Source organism: Carica papaya, chromosome 2 (genome assembly GCF_054855325.1).
Source record: "Carica papaya isolate Zhongbai chromosome 2, ASM5485532v1, whole genome shotgun sequence".
Taxonomy (NCBI): Eukaryota; Viridiplantae; Streptophyta; class Magnoliopsida; order Brassicales; family Caricaceae; genus Carica; species Carica papaya.
Genome location: NC_142310.1, coordinates 27,772,166 through 27,791,375, shown reverse-complemented (window position 1 = coordinate 27,791,375; position 19,210 = coordinate 27,772,166). Strand labels below are relative to the sequence as shown.

The 19,210-nt window shown below is 35.9% G+C and overlaps 3 protein-coding genes across 8 annotated transcripts; 1 reads left to right on the top strand and 2 right to left on the bottom strand.

Moving 5' to 3' along the window:
- Positions 1-577: 577 nt before the first annotated feature.
- On the top strand, positions 578-6,605 carry LOC110809917 (ATP binding/leucine-tRNA ligases/aminoacyl-tRNA ligase). 4 transcript variants are annotated; one of them, XM_088213820.1, is made up of 4 exons: positions 578-736; positions 1,809-1,893; positions 2,537-5,815; positions 6,464-6,605. In XM_088213820.1, the coding sequence occupies exons 2-4, from the start codon at positions 1,832-1,834 to the stop codon at positions 6,471-6,473; spliced, it is 3,351 nt and encodes a 1,116-aa protein (XP_088069946.1). In that variant the 5' UTR covers positions 578-736; positions 1,809-1,831; the 3' UTR covers positions 6,474-6,605. The 4 variants fall into 4 exon arrangements, with proteins under 4 accessions (XP_088069946.1, XP_088069948.1, XP_088069947.1 ...); XM_088213822.1 differs by lacking the exon at positions 6,464-6,605 and adding an exon at positions 6,152-6,460; XM_088213821.1 differs by lacking the exon at positions 6,464-6,605 and adding an exon at positions 6,090-6,460.
- Positions 6,606-6,676: 71 nt separating this feature from the next.
- On the bottom strand, positions 6,677-7,872 carry GXM3 (glucuronoxylan 4-O-methyltransferase-like protein (DUF579)). Its single transcript, XM_022035898.2, has one exon. It carries the CDS (start codon positions 7,635-7,637, stop codon positions 6,786-6,788), a length of 852 nt encoding a protein of 283 aa, XP_021891590.2. The 5' UTR covers positions 7,638-7,872; the 3' UTR covers positions 6,677-6,785.
- Positions 7,873-9,265: 1,393 nt separating this feature from the next.
- Positions 9,266-16,593, bottom strand: LOC110809960 (Protein kinase superfamily protein). 3 transcript variants are annotated; one of them, XM_088213819.1, is made up of 9 exons: positions 16,048-16,593; positions 15,175-15,967; positions 14,654-14,938; positions 13,090-13,410; positions 12,561-12,788; positions 11,891-11,991; positions 10,896-11,007; positions 10,321-10,818; positions 9,266-9,874 (listed from the first exon to the last, which is right to left on the bottom strand). In XM_088213819.1, exons 2-9 carry the CDS (start codon positions 15,619-15,621, stop codon positions 9,734-9,736), a joined length of 2,133 nt encoding a protein of 710 aa, XP_088069945.1. In that variant the 5' UTR covers positions 15,622-15,967; positions 16,048-16,593; the 3' UTR covers positions 9,266-9,733. The 3 variants fall into 3 exon arrangements, with proteins under 3 accessions (XP_088069945.1, XP_088069944.1, XP_088069943.1); XM_088213818.1 differs by having other exon boundaries at positions 15,175-15,947; XM_088213817.1 differs by having other exon boundaries at positions 15,175-16,593.
- Between the last annotated feature and the right edge of the window lie 2,617 nt (positions 16,594-19,210).

The window sequence follows — 19,210 nt, the reverse complement described above, 5'->3', positions numbered from 1 at the left end:
AAATCTTTTTGTTTTTTATTACTAAAGTGTAAGATATATTTTTAAAATTTTTGATAACTAATGTAATACTCACATCATTAATTAATAACTAATGATAAAATAATAACTAATAATACATAAAAATATTTTATAGTTCATATATATTTGTCTATATGTAGAGAAAAAAGTTGCATATATGTGAAAAGATAAAAATAAACAAATAATATTTTTTGAGAAAATTCTAAAAATAACTTTTTACAATTTTTAATTTCGTATCATTACCATTCTTATTGCTAAATAATTTATATAGTTTTATCGATAAGAATTTATAAACTTAGAAAATAGATAATATAAAAACGTTTTCATGCACTAATCCAAATTCTTTCAGTTTAAGAATTTAAAAGTTAGGGACTAATTATACTTTTAAAATTAAATAAAAGAAAACAATTTTTTTTTTTTTTTTATTTATAATCTTTTGGTGTAAAAGAAGTGAGTTCACGCGCATATCTTGAGGGTGGTGAAGTCAAATTTTTTGAAGGGTAAAAATGTACTATCACAATTTTACGGTATTATGATGAAATTTAAAAGGAAAGAAAAAAGAAAAAAAGGGATAGCTGCTTTGCTTTTAGGTCTCTCTTCTGCCGGCGGCGCCTTCTTACATAACCACCAGAGCCGCTACTATCTTTGGCATCTGCCTTCGACTCTCTGTTCGTAGTCCGATTACTTAATCCTTCTCTCCAATGGCGGTCTGTTTTAGGTACCTCCTTCTCTCTGCGTATCCCCATGTGCATGTATATCTTTGGATTTTTCATTTTCTTTTCTGATTTGAAACAAATGTATGAAGACCCTAACTCCATGGCGCGTTTCGTCTATTGGTTTAGTTCTATTACTCTTTCGCTTTGTTGGTGTATATTTTTCTTCATAGTTTCGGGTGTTGCGCCTCTCATTTGGAATCATCGTGGTTGTGTGCATATATAAACATCTTCTGTATGTATAGGTAATCGATTTTGAGAAGGTAAAAGTAGTTTTTTTTTGTTGATTTTTGATTCATTTGGTAGTGAGAAGAGGTTCTGGGTTAGCCACAGTAATGTTATCGAATTTCGCGTTACGGAAAATGTTTTCTTCTTTGTGCCTTTTGGATTGTTTGGGTCAAACGGGTTTCGTATTAAATTGAGTTCGAAATTGAGGAAATAGGAGGAAGTCTAACAAGGGTTGCTTGCATTTCTTTTATTGTGCGTTCTTTAAGTGTTTTGAATTTGGGTTATTACTTCTAACTGTGCATCTATTTCTTTTCCGTAGTATGTGATGAGGTGTTTCTTTTTTGTAAGTTAATCTGAAGGAAATAGAAGTTGAAGGAATATAAATAATAGTTCTCAAGTGTCTTAATGGGAAATGTTTTTCGTTCTGCAATAGTTTCTTGAAATTGAATGCATATTAGTAATTAGTTTGTAACCTCTAAATCTATCATTGCATCATTTGGTTAAATTGACTCAGTTGCAAGTACTAGGAAATACTCTTGATTGTAAGATGGATTCCTTTTCCAAGATACTAAGACTGCAGCAAATTCTGTTAGGGGCCTCTTTTATGTTTAAATTTACCTTTTATTCAATTACATAGATGTCAGAATGCTTTTGAAATGAAGAAGAAAGGAAATGTTTGCAACTTACTTCTATCAGCTCAGCGAGACTCCTTTTTGCTGATTTTTCCCGTATCATGCAAATTGCTCTGTGTGAAATGAGAATAACTTCTATGCATGACTGCTTGCATGACCCATTTGTGTATTTGTTTTTGTCGGCAGTTCTCAAGTTTTATTGGGTCTGATATTGCAGGTTCAACTAGAACCCACATATTCATGCGCTTGGTTTCAAAGAAGTTTATTCATACTGGAAAATATTTAGAGAAGAAGATCTACCAGTAAGTTGTCTCAATCTGCCTTCTTTATTTGTTTTAATGATAAGAAGACAACTGCACATTTTTAATTTAGTATATCTGTTGTCATGTGATTTACGTGAATAGTATTGGAAATCTAACTTCATGGTGTAGCGATCTATATTTTAGAGTAGCAAAAAATAGTATTGGAATTTATCTCTCAAAGTTGGGATAGTCTTGTTGGTTACAAACTGCTGGTACTCTATTTGTCACAGCAGTTCTGTCTTAGCATAAAAAGAATCCGTATGTTTTTATGTATTTACAGGTCTTTTACTTACGAGAATTCTGTTTTATTAGTTATTGTTAATGTATTTCTTCATCCTTATGGAAGATAAAGGATGGGCTAAATCATATTTTGGAATACTATAATTGGTCCAATATACAGGAATCTTAGAACTCAATTGGCATATGGACCTTTAAAAAGAAGAAATGTTTTAGTTCTCTGTGACACTCCAGGATTCAACTCATATATAAATACCATACACATAATTTCTAGATGTGCGAAAGGTGTTAATATATGTGAACATACCCATATATTATATGTGCATCCACCATTTACACACACAGACTCACACTCCTACTATAGTATAGGTGTTAGTTTTGCTTATGGCATTATTGAATTCTGCAGCTTCTGTCAGTTTCACGAGATGGCATCTGAGAGTGGGAAAAGCTTTGCAAGGAGAGATCGTCTCCTTGAGATTGAGACAAAGGTACGAAGCTGGTGGGATGAAAAAGATGTATTCAGGGCTGAACCTTGTGAAAAGCCTCCGGAACCAGGCGAAAAGTTTTTCGGAAACTTTCCGTTTCCATATATGAATGGTTTTTTGCATCTTGGACATGCATTCTCGCTTTCCAAGCTTGAATTTGCTGCAGCTTACCATAGATTAAAAGGTACAAATGTCCTCTTGCCATTTGCTTTCCACTGTACTGGTATGCCCATTAAGGCCTCTGCTGATAAGCTTGCTCGCGAGATCAAGCAGTTTGGGAATCCACCTGTATTTTCTAATGAAGTAGAGCAGGCAATACACCAAGAAACTGAGCCTGAAGACAACAATGGTGCTGCACCTGCATTACCTGATAAATTCAAGGGGAAGAAATCTAAAGCCGTGTCAAAATCTGGTGGCCAGGCATATCAGTGGGAGATCATGCGCAGTTTTGGCCTTTCAGATAGTGAGATAGCAGAATTCCAGGATCCATATAAATGGTTGCACTACTTTCCTCCATTGGCAATGGAGGATCTTAAGGCTTTTGGCTTGGGTTGTGACTGGAGGCGTTCCTTTGTCACCACAGATGTCAACCCATTCTTTGATAGCTTTGTGAGGTGGCAGATGAGAAAGTTGAAATCATTTGGAAAGATTGTCAAGGATCTCAGGTACACAATATACTCTCCCTTAGATGGCCAACCATGTGCAGATCATGATCGGGCAACTGGTGAAGGTGTTCAACCACAAGAGTACACTATTATAAAAATGGAGGTTGTGCCACCTTTCCCTCCAAAATTGGGTCCTTTGGAGGGTAAAAGAGTTTTTCTGGGTGCTGCTACACTTAGGCCTGAGACAATGTATGGGCAAACAAATGCGTGGGTACTGCCTGATGGGAAATATGGAGCCTTTGAAATCAATGAAACTGACGTATTTATCCTCACTGATAGAGCAGCACTTAATCTGGCTTATCAGAATTTCTCCAAGATACCTGAGAAGCCTTCTTGCTTGGTTGAGCTGACTGGTTATGATCTAATCGGACTTCCCTTAAAGTCTCCGCTTTCATTCAATGAGGTCATATATGCTCTTCCAATGTTGACTATCCTAACTGACAAAGGTACAGGGATTGTTACTAGTGTTCCTAGTGACGCGCCAGATGATTACATGGCTTTGCATGATTTGAAATCAAAACCAGCTCTACGAGCAAAATATGGTGTAAAGGACGAATGGGTATTGCCCTTTGATATTGTTCCCATCATTAACATTCCAGAATTTGGAGATAAGGCTGCTGAAAATGTTTGCATGGATCTGAAAATTAAAAGCCAGAATGACAAGGATAAGCTTGCAGAAGCGAAAAGGTTAACGTACTTGAGAGGATTTACTGAAGGAACTATGCTTGTTGGAGAATTTGCAGGCAGGAGGGTCCAGGAAGTTAAGCCACTGATCAAAACCAAGCTCATTGAGACTGGTCTGGCAATTATGTACAGTGAGCCTGAGAAGCGTGTTATGTCAAGGTCTGGTGATGAATGTGTTGTGGCTCTTACAGATCAATGGTACATCACATATGGTGAACCAGAATGGAAGAAATTGGCTGAGGAATGCTTGTCAAACATGAATCTCTACTCTGATGAGACACGACATGGCTTTGAGCACACCTTAAGCTGGCTAAATCAGTGGGCTTGTTCTCGATCCTTTGGACTTGGAACTCGTATTCCATGGGATGAACAATTCCTTGTTGAATCATTGTCTGATTCCACTATTTACATGGCCTACTACACAGTTGCTCACCTATTACACGATGGAGACATGTATGGATGTAGTACTTCACCAGTGCACCCTAGTCAGATGACTGATGAAGTATGGGATTTTATTATTTGTGGTGGTCCCTACCCCAAATCATCCACGATCCCTTCACCAATTCTTGGTAAGATGAAGCAGGAGTTTGAATATTGGTACCCATTTGATCTTCGAGTCTCTGGTAAGGACCTCATCCAGAATCATTTGACATTTTCCATATATAACCACACCGCATTAATGCCCAAGCAGCACTGGCCTCAGGGATTTAGGTGTAATGGCCATATTATGCTCAATTCTGAAAAGATGTCCAAGTCAACAGGAAATTTTAGGACACTGCGCCAGGCCATTGAGGAATTCTCAGCTGATGCTACAAGATTCTCTTTGGCTGACGCTGGGGATGGTGTTGATGATGCAAATTTTGTATTTGAGACTGCAAATGCAGCAATCTTAAGGCTTACAAAAGAAATTGCATGGATGGAAGAGGTTCTTGCTGCAGAATCATCTTTGAGAACAGGTCCTCCTTCTACTTATGCTGATAAAGTGTTTGAAAATGAGATGAATATTGCTGTTAGAATGACTGGGCAGAATTATCAAGACTACATGTTCCGGGAGGCCCTCAAAACTGGCTTTTACGACCTTCAGGCTGCTAGAGATGAGTATAGGTTCTCTTGTGGCAGTGCGGGTATGAATCGTGATTTAGTGTGGCGCTTTATGGACGTGCAGACTCGGCTGATTACTCCAATTTGCCCTCATTATGCTGAGTATGTTTGGAGGGAGCTTTTGGAGAAGGAAGGTTTTGTAGTGAAAGCAGGTTGGCCAACTTCCAATGATCCAGATTTAAGGCTTAAAAGTGCCAACAAATATTTGCAAGACTCAATTGCTTTGATGAGAAAGCTGCTACAGAAACAAATTTTGGGTTCAAAGAAAGCCAATAAAAAGGGGGCACCAGTTACGTCACTGACAGAGGGGAAATTAAAAGGCTTGATATATGTCAATGAACAATTTGATGGATGGAAAGCAGAGTGCTTGAGGATCCTTCAAAGCAAATTTGACAACAATACCCATACATTTGCTCCAGACAAGGATATATTGGAGGCCTTACAGAGGAGCACTGTTGGACAGGCTGCTAACTTCAAACAAACTCAAAAGCTCTGTATGCCTTTCTTAAGGTTCAAAAAGGATGAAGCAGTTGCACTAGGAGTGCAGGCTTTGGACTTGAGACTGCCATTTGGAGAGATTGAGGTTCTTCAGGAGAACTTAGAGTTGATTAGGAGACAACTTGCTCTTGAAGAGGTGGAAGTATTGTCTGCCTCCGACCCTGATGCTGTTGCTAGGGCTGGTACTCATGCCTCGCTTCTGAATCAGAATCCTCCATCCCCTGGGAACCCAACTGCCATCTTCTTGAGCAGGTAAAAGAACCCTCTTTAAAAATAATATCTTTGGTCTTTATGAGCATTCTTTATCTGCACCTGGCTTGTATTATTTTGGAGAATAAAATTCTTGTTTCTACTTTAATAGCCAATCTCGTTTTTCAACTTTTTTATCACCATTATGATCATATCTTAAGGATATGGCTGCAAGCCCTTCAAGCATTATAAATGATTATAATCCTTGTTTCATGCAATTTATCTAATGGCTTTTTAAAGTTTGATTTCACCAATGTTGTTTTTCCCTTGTTCATAGGTAGCTGAAAATGTAGGTGTGGAATTTTGGTGTTTAAGCACACTAGTGTTTGCATGACGCAGGTAGCAAGAGATATGATGATTGTATGTTTCATGACTAGTGGAAGAAGGTGGCTCATTTTTGTTTAGATGAATTGGTGTGAAGTCTAGTTCAATTTTCCTTGTCTCTTTCTTTGAATATCAAAAATGTTAAAGAAAATTCAGACTGAAAATAATACTATTAGTCCTGAGCAGAAAATGTTTTGGCTTTTCAACTTTTGGACACGTTTCACTTATTCTGGTATTATTTATGTAATTTCATTTTTGTGTAATGGTTACTAGACTTTCTTCATTTGGTTTCATGTTGAAATAAAATTATGTGCTGAACTGAAACAGGTATGAATAATTGCTTTATCATATATGGCAACAGAGGAGTGTGATTGCTTTTGAACCCTAGGTAACACCCAAAATCAAGGGAAACTATTTAGATATACGTATGTATATATATATATATATGTATGTATTCTCTTTTCCTTTATTTTCTTTAGCTACAAGTATGTGTGTGTGTGTGTATGAAAACACAGAGACATAACCTTGCAATAAATCTAATTCAAGAATGCTCAGTTTCTCATATATAAGCAAAAGCCCATCCATAAACTTGAAGAAAAAAATATTAAAAAAAAAAAAAAAGAAAACCGAGGGGAAAAAAGAAGAAAAATCACTCGGGGCAAAAAGGCCTGCTCAAACCATCCCTGTAACTAGGAATTGTGAAGTGCCTTAACCTCCCTTCCTCTTTCTTCATATAACCTTCACACAGAAAAGACATTGAAAACTTATCTTCCACAGCTCTATTCACATCATGCACAAACACATCTGTCTCTCCTCCTTCCCTGTTCCTCGCCATCATCCCTGCCGTGTAAATTGCACTCATCCTCCCGGGTGCTTCATCATGATATCCGGTCGGTGCATCCACCATTATCAAATCCCATTTTATCTCATAAACTTCCTTTGGCAAACCCTTCAACGCAAGTTGGCAGATAGAATATTTTGGATCACCAATGGCTGTGCACTCCATTCCTCTGCCAACCTCCATTAAAGCATCAGCTTGATTCACCTTGGTATCATACGTGACATGGTACGATTCCAGCGTGGGGAACCTTTGTTTTATTTGCTCTATCCATGCTTCGTCTTCTTCCAGGAAAGTGGTTCGACCACCATGGTTGAGTGCACTCCACATAAGGCTGTCATGGCCTAGGCCAAAAACCAAGAAGTTGCAGGGCGATTTCTTTTGCAGAACTTTTGCCGTCACTGATATTTCTTTGTGCGTCTGTTGTGGGGTGATTGCTGAGGTTGTGTAATGGATGATTGCCTGAGAGAGCGAGCGAGGGATCTTGTTGCAGATTCTCGAGCAGTTTCTTGAGGTTTTTGGAGAAACATTATGTAAACTAGGAGATGGATTGTTATCAATGGAAGATGATAAATTTGTTCTCAACAAAAAGAGAATGAACAAAGCAAGAAGAACTCCAAGAAGGAGCTTGAGATTAATGGGTTGATGGGTTTTAGGCCTCATGACTAAATTGATTTGCAGAGGGGAAGAGGAAGAGTTATGGACAACTTATAATATGGTTAGGTCAAGATGTGAGAGATGGAGGAAAAGGAAAAGATGTTTGAGGAATGGCAATCATGTTGGCTTGGTTGCAGAGTTACAATTTTGGTGATCTGGAATAGAAAGATTTAAAGTTGATAATTAGAAATGCTTAGAGATGAAGGGAAGAAAGAAGGGAGTGGTTGATGAAGACGAGAGATCTAACCTAAAAGATTCTGAATGAAGCAAAAACACAAGAGGTTTGGTAGATGTACAACGTTTGGTCAAGTGTTTATTAATTCGATACGAACACTTTTCTTGAATCCTTCTTTAATTTACAACCTTTTTTTTTTTTTTTTTTTGAAAAAAAGTAAGAATACGTTGACAAGATTGCTTCTTCTGGTGCTGTGATCAAACGTTAAAAAGCTGAAGATGTTTAACCATAAATGTTGTTTTAATTTTATTGTTTGTATATTTTGAATAATAAATTAAAATAGTTACTTAGAAACTTAAATTGATATAGATAATTATTTATATTCTAACATCATCAATCTATAAATTTATCAGTCTGAAAGTATGGATTAGACATAAATTCATCATAATTTGTATAAAATTAATTTTTTAATGAATGTTGAGGTACTCTAATTTTGATATTGTTTTAAATCATATCATCTTAGGTTAAAATATGTATAATTTTTTATTTTATATTGGATTATAGATTAAAAAGTAATTAATTTATAATATTTAATTTAATTGAATTAAAATTTATTTATGAGTATACTAATGATGAATTAAATAAAAATTAATAGTCTCTTAATTAAAAACATAAATAATAATTAAGTATATCTTTATAATTATATTATATAATGTGCACAGAATGTAAGTCTATTTTGACACCTGTAAAAATTTATTTTTTAAAATATTTTTAAATAATAAAGAAATCTAAATTCTAAATCAATTAATTCAAAAAATATAAAATAAAAAATTTTAGAAATTTTTCTTTCTTATTTTAAAAATCAAATAAAATCAAACAATAATATATATTTTACTGTTTTTTAAATTGAAAATTCTATTAATTGTTATATTCATAAGTATAAAAATATCTTTTTTAAAGTTCTTTTTTTTATTTGAAAAGTAAGTCAAATTAATAATTTATTTTTATATAGCTTCTACTGAAAATAAAATTAATACATTCTACTACTTGTTTAATTAAAAGATGTACCGAATAAAAGATTTCACCAAACTTTTAACTAAAACTCATAAAATAATTATTAAACGCATAATTAAGACATTGTAAAAATTTTTATTAAAGAGTTTTAACTTAATAAAACCTTACTTAACAATAGTAAAATTTCAATTAAAAAGAAAAATTAGAATTACAACACAAATTTAGTTTCAATAAACTAATTAGCAGTTTGCTAACCAAATTAACGGACATTGGCAACTGTAAGTGGCGTGTAATTTGCAAAGAACATTCACCAATATAAACTCTTTTAACAATTAAAACTTCTACATTGATGATCAAATCAACTCTATTAGGAAACATGAAGAAAATGTCTTTTCCAACTTGAGAAATCTCTCGTCTTCCCATCACCTGCCCCAACCCCAGCAAAAAGTCAAGCTTTGTGAGATAAATGATTAATGTTAAATTTTTTTTACACTGATGTATTTGGAGCCAGAAATCTGTCTCTTCTGCTGTTAAGTAAAAGGTAAAATTCCTAAGTAAAATCATGATGATGACTTAGCCTTTACAAAGAATTAAGTAAAAATTGATTATAGAAACCAAATCTTTAGCTGTACAAATCACACAGCCCGAATGGAGGATGATGATGCCAAGTAAACCCTTTTCTTCCCTCAGGCAATCAAGCAATGATTGGTCTGCCAATATAAAAAAAGTCATCCACAATGATCGGACTCTTGGCTCCGAGCACTTTCATATTCCTCAAGGAACATCTCTCTCCCTCATAAGCTTGAATTTATCACGCCATTTTGCAGGAGGCTATGAATCAGAACGAGTGTCACCTGACATTTCACCAATGACTAAGCCGCATTTCAGTTTATCTATTGTCATTGCCAGCGATCTAATTCTTGTTCTTATCCAATCGAGCTTTGCGAACAGCATGCTGGATTTGCCTTTCATGTTCTTTAAGCATATCCTCTATGTTTCCTCCTTGTGGCAACAAGGGTCCAGAATAGTGCATCCGGTTTTTCTTAGCAAAACCCTGGGATCACAAGCGGAAGCAAATCCTTAGCAGATATCCACAAAAAGCAATGTTGATGGTTTAAGATCCAACAGACTACCAACCTATTAATATATACTGTTCAATTTATACTGCAACTAAACAGTTCTGTGGTCAAGGTTGCATGGATACTAGGAGATGTTTATCAATGAAGACTCCAACTAAAATTAAGTAACTCCAAATAAAATTAAGTAATAACTGTGGCAGACTGTTTCTCGCCCTAATATACTTGTGAATTTTTGTATGGTTACCTACAGTCCCAAGAACTAGGACCTACTGTAATGAAGGCTTGAACCTCTACTAGGATGAAAAATAAAAATACCTGTGTAAGATATATCCTCTATTTAATGGTAAATAAAAGCAAAACAAAAAAGAAGCATCACAGAACAAGAAAAATAATGAAATCTTTGCTATATTAATTCCTGTACCATTGCATGTTCTTTCTCATATGGCTGTTCGTCCTTCTTAAGGTAAGTCTTGCGCTTATCCAGCAAATGTTGGGACCAGTCACTCTTTCCAGAGGAATGACCACCATTGAGATGGTTGTAGCCAGCATTTGAACGTTCCTCTGGCCAGTGTCGATTCACGACAGCATCTCTTGTACTTTCAAAATGTGATCCGCCTCTAACTGCAACTGAGTTGGAGAATCTTGACGTATGGCTTGCTGCATGATGGACAAATGACCTCTGACTTCTAAGCTCTTTCCTTGAAGAACCAAAGGTTTGGCTAGGACCCGTAAGAGCCTCATCATCATTTGCATACATATCTCGTGATCCAAATGCACTTTGATGCACTGATTGACCAGAATGCGAGTAACCATTTTGTGCTGTTCCTTTGCGAGGTTCAATGGGCAAACCAGAGTCACCATCCTCATCATGATTAAACTTTTCACTGACACTTTTAGGGTTAGATTGCCCTTTATGTTTCTGCAGTAGGCAAATGAAAAGTTAGATGTTGACAATACAGTTGTCATACTCATGGCAAGTTAAGAAGATCGTGATACCTGTATGGATGCCTGCAACTCAGCATTAGCATCTGGTGCTGGCACCGCTTTAGAGTTTCTAGAACCTTTTTTCATTTCATGTGCTCCACCTTTACCAGCTGCTGCTTTTTGCCTGCATATAAACAAACAGGACTGTAATAAATAAAAGTCGGCTCTTTCCTATCCCCTCAGCTTTTTGGAATAATTAGTTACACAGTTCAAGAGTTCTAATCTTCTCAGTCCTGTTTATATTTAAAAAGTTAATTTTAGTATTAATATGGTGAACCTGTGTTTGTCCACACTTTTAGTTCTGTTGAGTTTTGTACTGGAGGATATGCCTTAAAATATAAAACAAAATGAGTTGGATTCTTTCTATCAGCTTAAGTTTATGAAAATAATTGGTCATATATCTTAATCCACAAACATAAAAGAAGGCAAGGAGAAAGCACTTAGGCATCTATTTTTTTTTTCCATTGAAGACTAATGATACATGTTATAGTTTAGATCTTTTCAAATATTTGAGAAAATACATTAAAAATCTTTAAGTGTAAATATAGCTAATTTCATAATGATACAGGAAATGATCCATAATAAGAAAATAGTCAAAAGTATCTTTTATTAATAAAATGATAAGATAGGCAGCTAAAACTAAAATAGAAAATCTACCTTTAAAAATTTTACAATGTTCATTCTTCATCCTTTTTCGTCAATTTGGATGAGTGAGAAAAACTTAAGAATTTCTATAAAAAGTGAGAATGCACAAATTCCTCATTTTCCTTTGCTAATGCTTATTTTTTCATTCCTTCGTTTAATGGGATTTAGACTGATGCACTAAGGCATACATACTTGACATCTAATTAGATAAATTGATTGATTACATGTTGTTTGTGATGAAAACTTCTTTTCATTGATATGATAGTGCAACTGTGCAAGAAATAAGAATGTTTAAGTGCAGACATATCAGAAAGGACAATGAACTTGTAAGAGAAGGTCATGAAAATAGCCAGATAGCTAACCTTCTAGTTTCTTCTTCTCGAAGCTTAGCATCAAACTCCTTGCTTGGTGGGTACTTTGGCAAACTTGATGGATCACAAGGAAGAGGGTTTGTTGTGAAAAACTGAAAAAGAACATTCAGAAATCAGTAGTGTAAAACCATAAAGAGGGTTAAGCAGTATCACCACTCCAAACAGATTATTTAATAAAGACTAAAATATGCAATACAACTTAGAATCTTAAGAAATGTACTTGATACGGACTTGTTTGCCCTTTTATAAAGGCTACCTAAAGAGCACAGGTAACTTGATGAATGAGACCTGACATGCAAACACCATTGCAAAATCAATTTTTTCAAGATATGAATGTTCATGCACAGTTCATACATCTCCTGGATATTCTCATTTGCGTGGATAAGTAAGAGTTTGTGAAAATTCCAAATGCTAGTATCCCAGATATGTACTCAGTAACCAATAGGATCAGTTTCATACAGTGAAAAAACAAAACACTTTGGACCATAAAGATACTAACCTGTAATATATGAGATTGGAGTTCATTTTTAAATAGTTAATTTGTTAAATAGTACCAATATTAATTTTAGAGAAAGCATTTGAAAAAATCAGGACACTTAAAGTGTTTAAAATGAAAACATGCAGGCTAAATATGAAATGGCAGCTTAAAACTAAAAATTACCTCACTTTGAAGTGCTGAAGAAGCTGTTCCACGGTCCTCAGGTTCTACAGCAAGAAGGACCTCCAGAAGAGCTAAAGTTGATGAAGGAACATCCTTGAATGTCTCAGCAATGCAGCGCTTATACGGATGTTGTGGTTTGAAAATGGTTGCATGCGGCAATTTTGATCTCTTCCAGTACTCTTCAGAAGGTGATCCACACAGTTTGAAAATTTTGTGCAGTTGCTCAACCTACAAATAGTTCATAAAAGAATTTTTTGACATCCCATCAAAACTCCCATCAGCCAAAATCCACAAGCAGATACTTCTGGTCTTACAGACATTTCACATATACCTGCTTGTGTCTATCTTATGGAGTAAAATACTGATTGCCATGGGAAAGAAAACACACTTAATGCCAAAAAGAACATTACTGCTTTTTTCTTTAAGTTGCTCAACAGAATAATTCATCAGTTATAAGACCGCAGTGACCATGAGTTAAAACACTCGTAGAATGTTCATACATTTATCCATGAAAGCTTGAAAAATATACCTCAGTTCTTCCCGGCATGATAGGCTTTCCATAAAATAACTCCGCAAGAATGCAACCAGCACTCCATAAATCCACAGCAACTCCATAGTCTGTGGCACCAAGTAAAAGCTCAGGAGGCCGGTACCATAAAGTTACCACTCGACTTGTCAGAGGCTGCTTTGAACCTCTGCGATGGAAAGAAGTGGATAACCCAAAATCACCAATCTTGAGATTGCCATTATAGTCAATGAGAAGATTTGAGCCTTTGATATCTCGATGCAGGACCCCACGACTGTGGCAGTGTTCAAGCCCATGAAGCAATTGTTTCATGTAACATTTTATCTGAATATCAAAAACATGAAATTAAACACCAGCATTTACTCATCTAAATCAAGATAAAGAGGACTGAGACATGGTGATTGACTAATAACATATCAATGATAATTATAGCATAATACGAAATGAATGAACAGGAAGCCTTCAATTTTTTAAGAGAAGATATCTGCAGCAAATCGTTTTTCTTCATTGCACTGAGTTTCTTTTTTCTTCTCCTTCCCACTTAAATATTTTGGAAAAGATCTCACAGATCATTTTTTGATAGGGATAGGATAGAGTCTCAGGAATTTAGGAGGGAGGAAAACCTCCAGAATATTCTTGCACGCTAAAACATGAAAGTTGTATTTGATCTGGTAAACCACAGTATGCTAAAATTCTGATAATGTTAGGACGAGAGGAAACTTCAGCTCAAAGAATTTAAACCCGTGATAGCGATAATTCAAATGCATATATATACACAAATGTTCTAATTATGAATGTCAAAACTACAATGAAAATTAGAACTAGGAGTTAGCAAGAAGTTTCATAGGAAACGAATAGATTGGGCCATAAATACTAGACTTAAAAGGTCAAAACGTGAAAAGTCTTTCCTATCCACTAGAATTGGACAGAAAATGCTGAACTGCTAAGATGATTATCAGAACACTTTTAGCAAATATCAAATGGAAGAACAGAAGGCCGCATAGGAGAGAAAAGAAAAGAGGACATCAGATGGCTAAAAATGAAAAAAGGGTCAGAGGGCTAGGCTGGCTTCCTCTCCTTGGAGGGAATGGCTTCAAGTGCATTGCAGCTATATGCTGCATATTTAAAATTAGTAATTGAAAAACAAAATGAAAGAAGAGAAACAAAGCTTCAGGTGGGAGTGTAGCTGGTGATGTCATTGAAAATTTTCAAATTCCTTGACCTAGAAATTGGCATATTTCATCTTCTTAAAAGAAAAAAAAAGAAAGTGGACATATTTCCGGTGAAAATACATGCTATAAATTGTTGCTTGTGCCAAAAAAGATGTATCCTATAACTTAAACCTATACCATGAGGCATTGCTCATGTCAACAGGCAATTTGTCATCAGACATGAAAGGAAGGAGGTCACATTGGTTTACAAAACAACTCTGTTCTTATGTAACTTTTGCCTCAGAGTGCATCGGTTAGGACACCTTTCAGAATATATATAAAAGTTATAGCCCATGAAAGCCCTTGCCGTTGAAAATGAATAGTTCAAATAGTTAACACCAACACGGGGCTAGTACCTGTGCCTCAGAAAACTTAACCCCAGGTAATGCAGCAAGCCCTGCAAGATCATGCTCCATGTATTCAAATACAAGGTACAAACTTCCAGAAACCCTTGACGTGATTAGACCTTCCAGTTTCATTAGATTTGGGTGATCTAATCTACGCAGGATGATGATTTCTCTTGCCATAAAACGTACACTTTCTGGATCCATATTCGCAAAGCGCACCTTCTTCAGTGCAACAAGTTTATTTGTTTCAAGGTCACGGGCTTTGTATACACTGCTATAGGTTCCTTGTCCAATCTGCATTATAAGCCGCACAATTTTTAATCATCACTTCCAACATGTAGTTTTACTGATGATAATTTAACAGTCAATAACCCAACTGAGAATTCTCAAATATAATTAGCATCAATTTGTAATCAGCTATGCAACTACACAATCAAGAAGGACCACATACGCAATCTGCTACTATTAGAACATTGTGATATAAAATCAATAAATAAATGAGCTACAAAGAAGAAAGACATAAAGCTGACCTTGTCCAGCTTCTCAAATGAGTCTGCTTTTCGAGGAACCCACCCATTGATTGCTTCTCCAGCCACTGCAGTCAGCCAAGAAGGCCAACCAGCAATTATCTGTGCTCCCCTTTCCCCGTTTGAAATACTTGTTATCCTAGTAATCCTAGGTCCTACACTCCTTGCTTCAATGGTTGATAGCCTCTGCAACTGGGACCTAGAGGGTTCCTCAACATCTCTCACCACCTTCTTCTCTCCCTCATCAGAGGAAACAGGGGTAGAGCCGACAGCATTTTCAGGATGATTGGATATCAATCGTGCAGTAGAATCATTGCCACCACCATCTGCCTCCTTCACCGCAGAAACTACATGTTTAGAGGTTTTGGTTTCCTCCTTGTGCTTGTCTTTTACGTGGTTGTTTTCTACATAATGATGGGCTCGGGTTCCTTTAGAGCAAATGCAACCCATAATTCCAATTTTAATTCACGACAGTTTCCTGTTTCCAAACAGGAAACTGCAATAGTTATGGAATTCTCAGTACAGAACCTGTTATCTCCAGAATTGAAATCCCTCGGCATCAAATCAGCCACAAGATTCTTCAAACGAAACCATAATGCAAGGATTCTAAATTTTCCTGGTGATGAGTCTCCGAAGAATCACTGAATTCAATATTTCAATTATTGATGGTTTTGTCATAAATGTACCGCTATAAACATAAATTCCCGGCAAAATCCAATATATACGCGGAACGTGAAAAGAACCCAGATCCCCAAATCAGAGGAATGAAGAAAACCCTGCAAAAAAAACCATAAACCTGGACAAATTCAGAGATCCAGAAACCCTTTGCTGCAAATCTTGAGGAACCCGGACCCCAAAATTAGAGAAACTACATACCAGCAACGAAAACAAACGAAAATGTGGATCCTTCCGATCAAAACACCCAAAACAGAAATATCGGGGAAACGAAATGGGGAAGACTTAAAAACAGAGAAAAATTCTTTGAAATATGGAGTGAGAATCAATGGAGTGGGTATTCAACTGAAAACCCAGATAAGGACAAGACCCAAAGAAGCGTTGCCAAATGTGTAAAGAATGTTGACAACATAGATAAGTTATTTGGACAATTGATGTGCGTAGGCGCATTGACGGGGAAAGAGAGAGAAAAAAAAGAGCATAGAGAAGAGAAGAGAGAGATTCACGGATCTGGGTGATTCCTGAAAATGCGAGGAGCCGAAGGATATTTGGGCTAAGACAGACGAGAGCAGAGAGCTCTGTCCATTGACAGTTAGAAACCAACTACTACCTGAAACCAGAGATAGAAATGGCACTGTGCTGCTCTGTCTTATACAAAGATCGAGAAAAGGGAACCCGAAAAATGTATAAAGTACGTGTCTTTTCTACACAGACAAAAAGTAGAGGCGACACAGAGAGAGAGAGAGAGAGAGAGAGAGAGAGTTCCTATGCATTGTGCAAAGCAGAGAGGGAAGCGGAAGAGATGGTGAAAACGCACCGTATTGGTGCAGTGTGCCACGTGTCCCCTTACTTTTGTGGGACCCAAGAAATAATCTTGGACCACATTCATGGGCCAACCGGCCCAGGCGAACTTCAGTTTTGCTCCAATGACAGTTGAGTCTTAACAAACAGTGATCTATCTGCCTGCTTCACTGGTAAACCAGAGTATGTTTTATTTTCTTTTTCTTTTCTAACAAATAAGACACCTGATATTGTGATTAATTTCTATAAAAAAAAAAAAATTATCAATTTTTAAGAATATTTTATTAATTTTATTTACAAAATTATTTTCTATACTAATATCAAATCCCATTATCATTAATAATATGATAAATTACCAAATCCCAACTATGAACAACTTAAATAGAAGTGTAGCCTGTTATAAATTAGATGGAGGACTTTAATTTTGTTTTTTTTTAATGTTGTTATTATACTTTAATTATCTTAAACTTAATTTTTCTTTTTTAATTTTAAATAAATTATAATAATTAAAAAATATCAGATAAAAAATTAAATGAATGTACATAATAGTTAATGGGCCTTGGCCCACTAACTCTTATCCATTTAAAGTTCTAACTAAAAAAAAAACATTTTCTTTTCTTACCATTTTCTACAAATTACATATTTCCATTATTAAACCATATTTTAAAGCTTACTCCACTTCCATTAGAACCCCTTTTCATCTACCAACAAAAGTCTATGTGAATTGGCTTTTCTTGTACATACAACTAGGATGAACGAAGAAATAAGAGAAAGAGATGGAGGAAACAGTGTATAAAGATTCTAAGGAATGGATGAGGTATGAGCTAATGTGAAGAGGCAGGTGAAGAGAAAGCAGGATAATTAAATAGCAAAGTAGAGGTCGTAGGGGAAAAATAAGATAAGTACAAATTTTGTGTGTGTTTCTGAATGTAGTTTTACTATGATATACTATGCAACATATTAAAGTATTAAGTCATTCTCTTTATGTTTTTTAATATATTTTTATTATGGCATATTGTATAATACATTGAAGCATTAAGCTGTCTCTTGGTATGTTTTTTAATATAATACACTATGTAGCACATTAAAACATCATAATATTTATATGTTCATTCTAAACATGTTTTTTTTTGTAACATATTAAGCGACATGTTATTGTAGGAAATTTTTCTTTTTACCGGAGAAAACCTTATCCCCCTTTATAAATTCATCCAACATCATTTCTTTAATATATTTTTATTTATAAATATATTATTAAAGAAGTTCAAATATATTATGGAAAGTTTGAATCTTCAAAATGCAAAAACTACGAAAACCAATCTTTCTCACAATAAAGAATACAAGTAGTCAATGACTCGCAATTTTTATCACAACTTTATAGTAATAAAAACACAATAATTAGTTGTAATACTTAGATCCAGAATTTGGTCCGGAATCAAATTTAAGTATAAAAAATGAATAAAAAATTATTTTTAAATCAATTTAAACTTAATTTTATTAATTAATTGAAAAAAAAATAAGTTATGGATGTAATTGAAAGTAATTTTAGAAGAAATGAGTGAAAATTTGAATTCGGAGAATTTTTTGAAAGAATAATTAGAAACAAGAGGTTAAAGTACAAATAGAAAAAGTTCAGCCACGTAGGACTGCCCAGTCAGTAGCCTCGACGAACCAGAGAACGTTGCGTGATAAGGCACGCTGACATTGGTGCCACGCAGGAGGTTACGCGGGCGATTCGCATGCCCCGCGATCGGACGGCCCAGGATCGATCCTGCGCACGTGGATGACCCAGATTTGTTTCCTCATTAGGCGCGATTGGATGACCGAGATCAATCGTGATGGACGGTATAGATTCGTTTCCTTATTAAGTGCAATTGGACATACGAGATTAATTACGATGGACGACTCAGATCAACGCGAGATGGGTATAAATACTTCATATCGCATGAGAACCCAAACCCTAGCCGCTAGTTCCCACCGAAGAAGAAGAACCAAGCGCTAGAGAATGAGGCTGACCACTAACCATCGTCGTACCGGAGCCACCATCGGCCGCCAAAAAAGATAAAAATTCCCCCTACCTGCTCGAAATTCGATTCTAAGTACCTCTGTGGTTAAATCAGAGCAAAAGGGATAGTAGGTGAGCCAAAAACTGCGGGTAAAGCCCGACGGAGCCACCGTGGCCAAAATCCCAAAATTCCTCCGATGAGCCCCTTTTCTAATTTCTGTTTCATGCAATTTTTTGATCATTGTGTTCACTGTCATTTTCTATGTATGTTAGCCGAATAAGGAACTCCAGCCGCAAAGGAGGACCGGCAAAGCTGCCGCACCCAGTGATCCCTCGCCAATAGGTTCGGTATTTTTTATGATTTTTTGGCCAACTAAGGCCTCTAAATGTATTTTTTTGCAGGGATACGTGTCAAGTCAGTCAAAATCAGCCAAAATCAGCCTGACCGAGGCGAACTCCCACCGTGAGCGGCATCGCCGTGCTGGAACCCCAAATTTAGCCATAAAGAGTTTTGGACATCGATTTTAGATTTTTGATGTATTTTTATGTACGTGACAA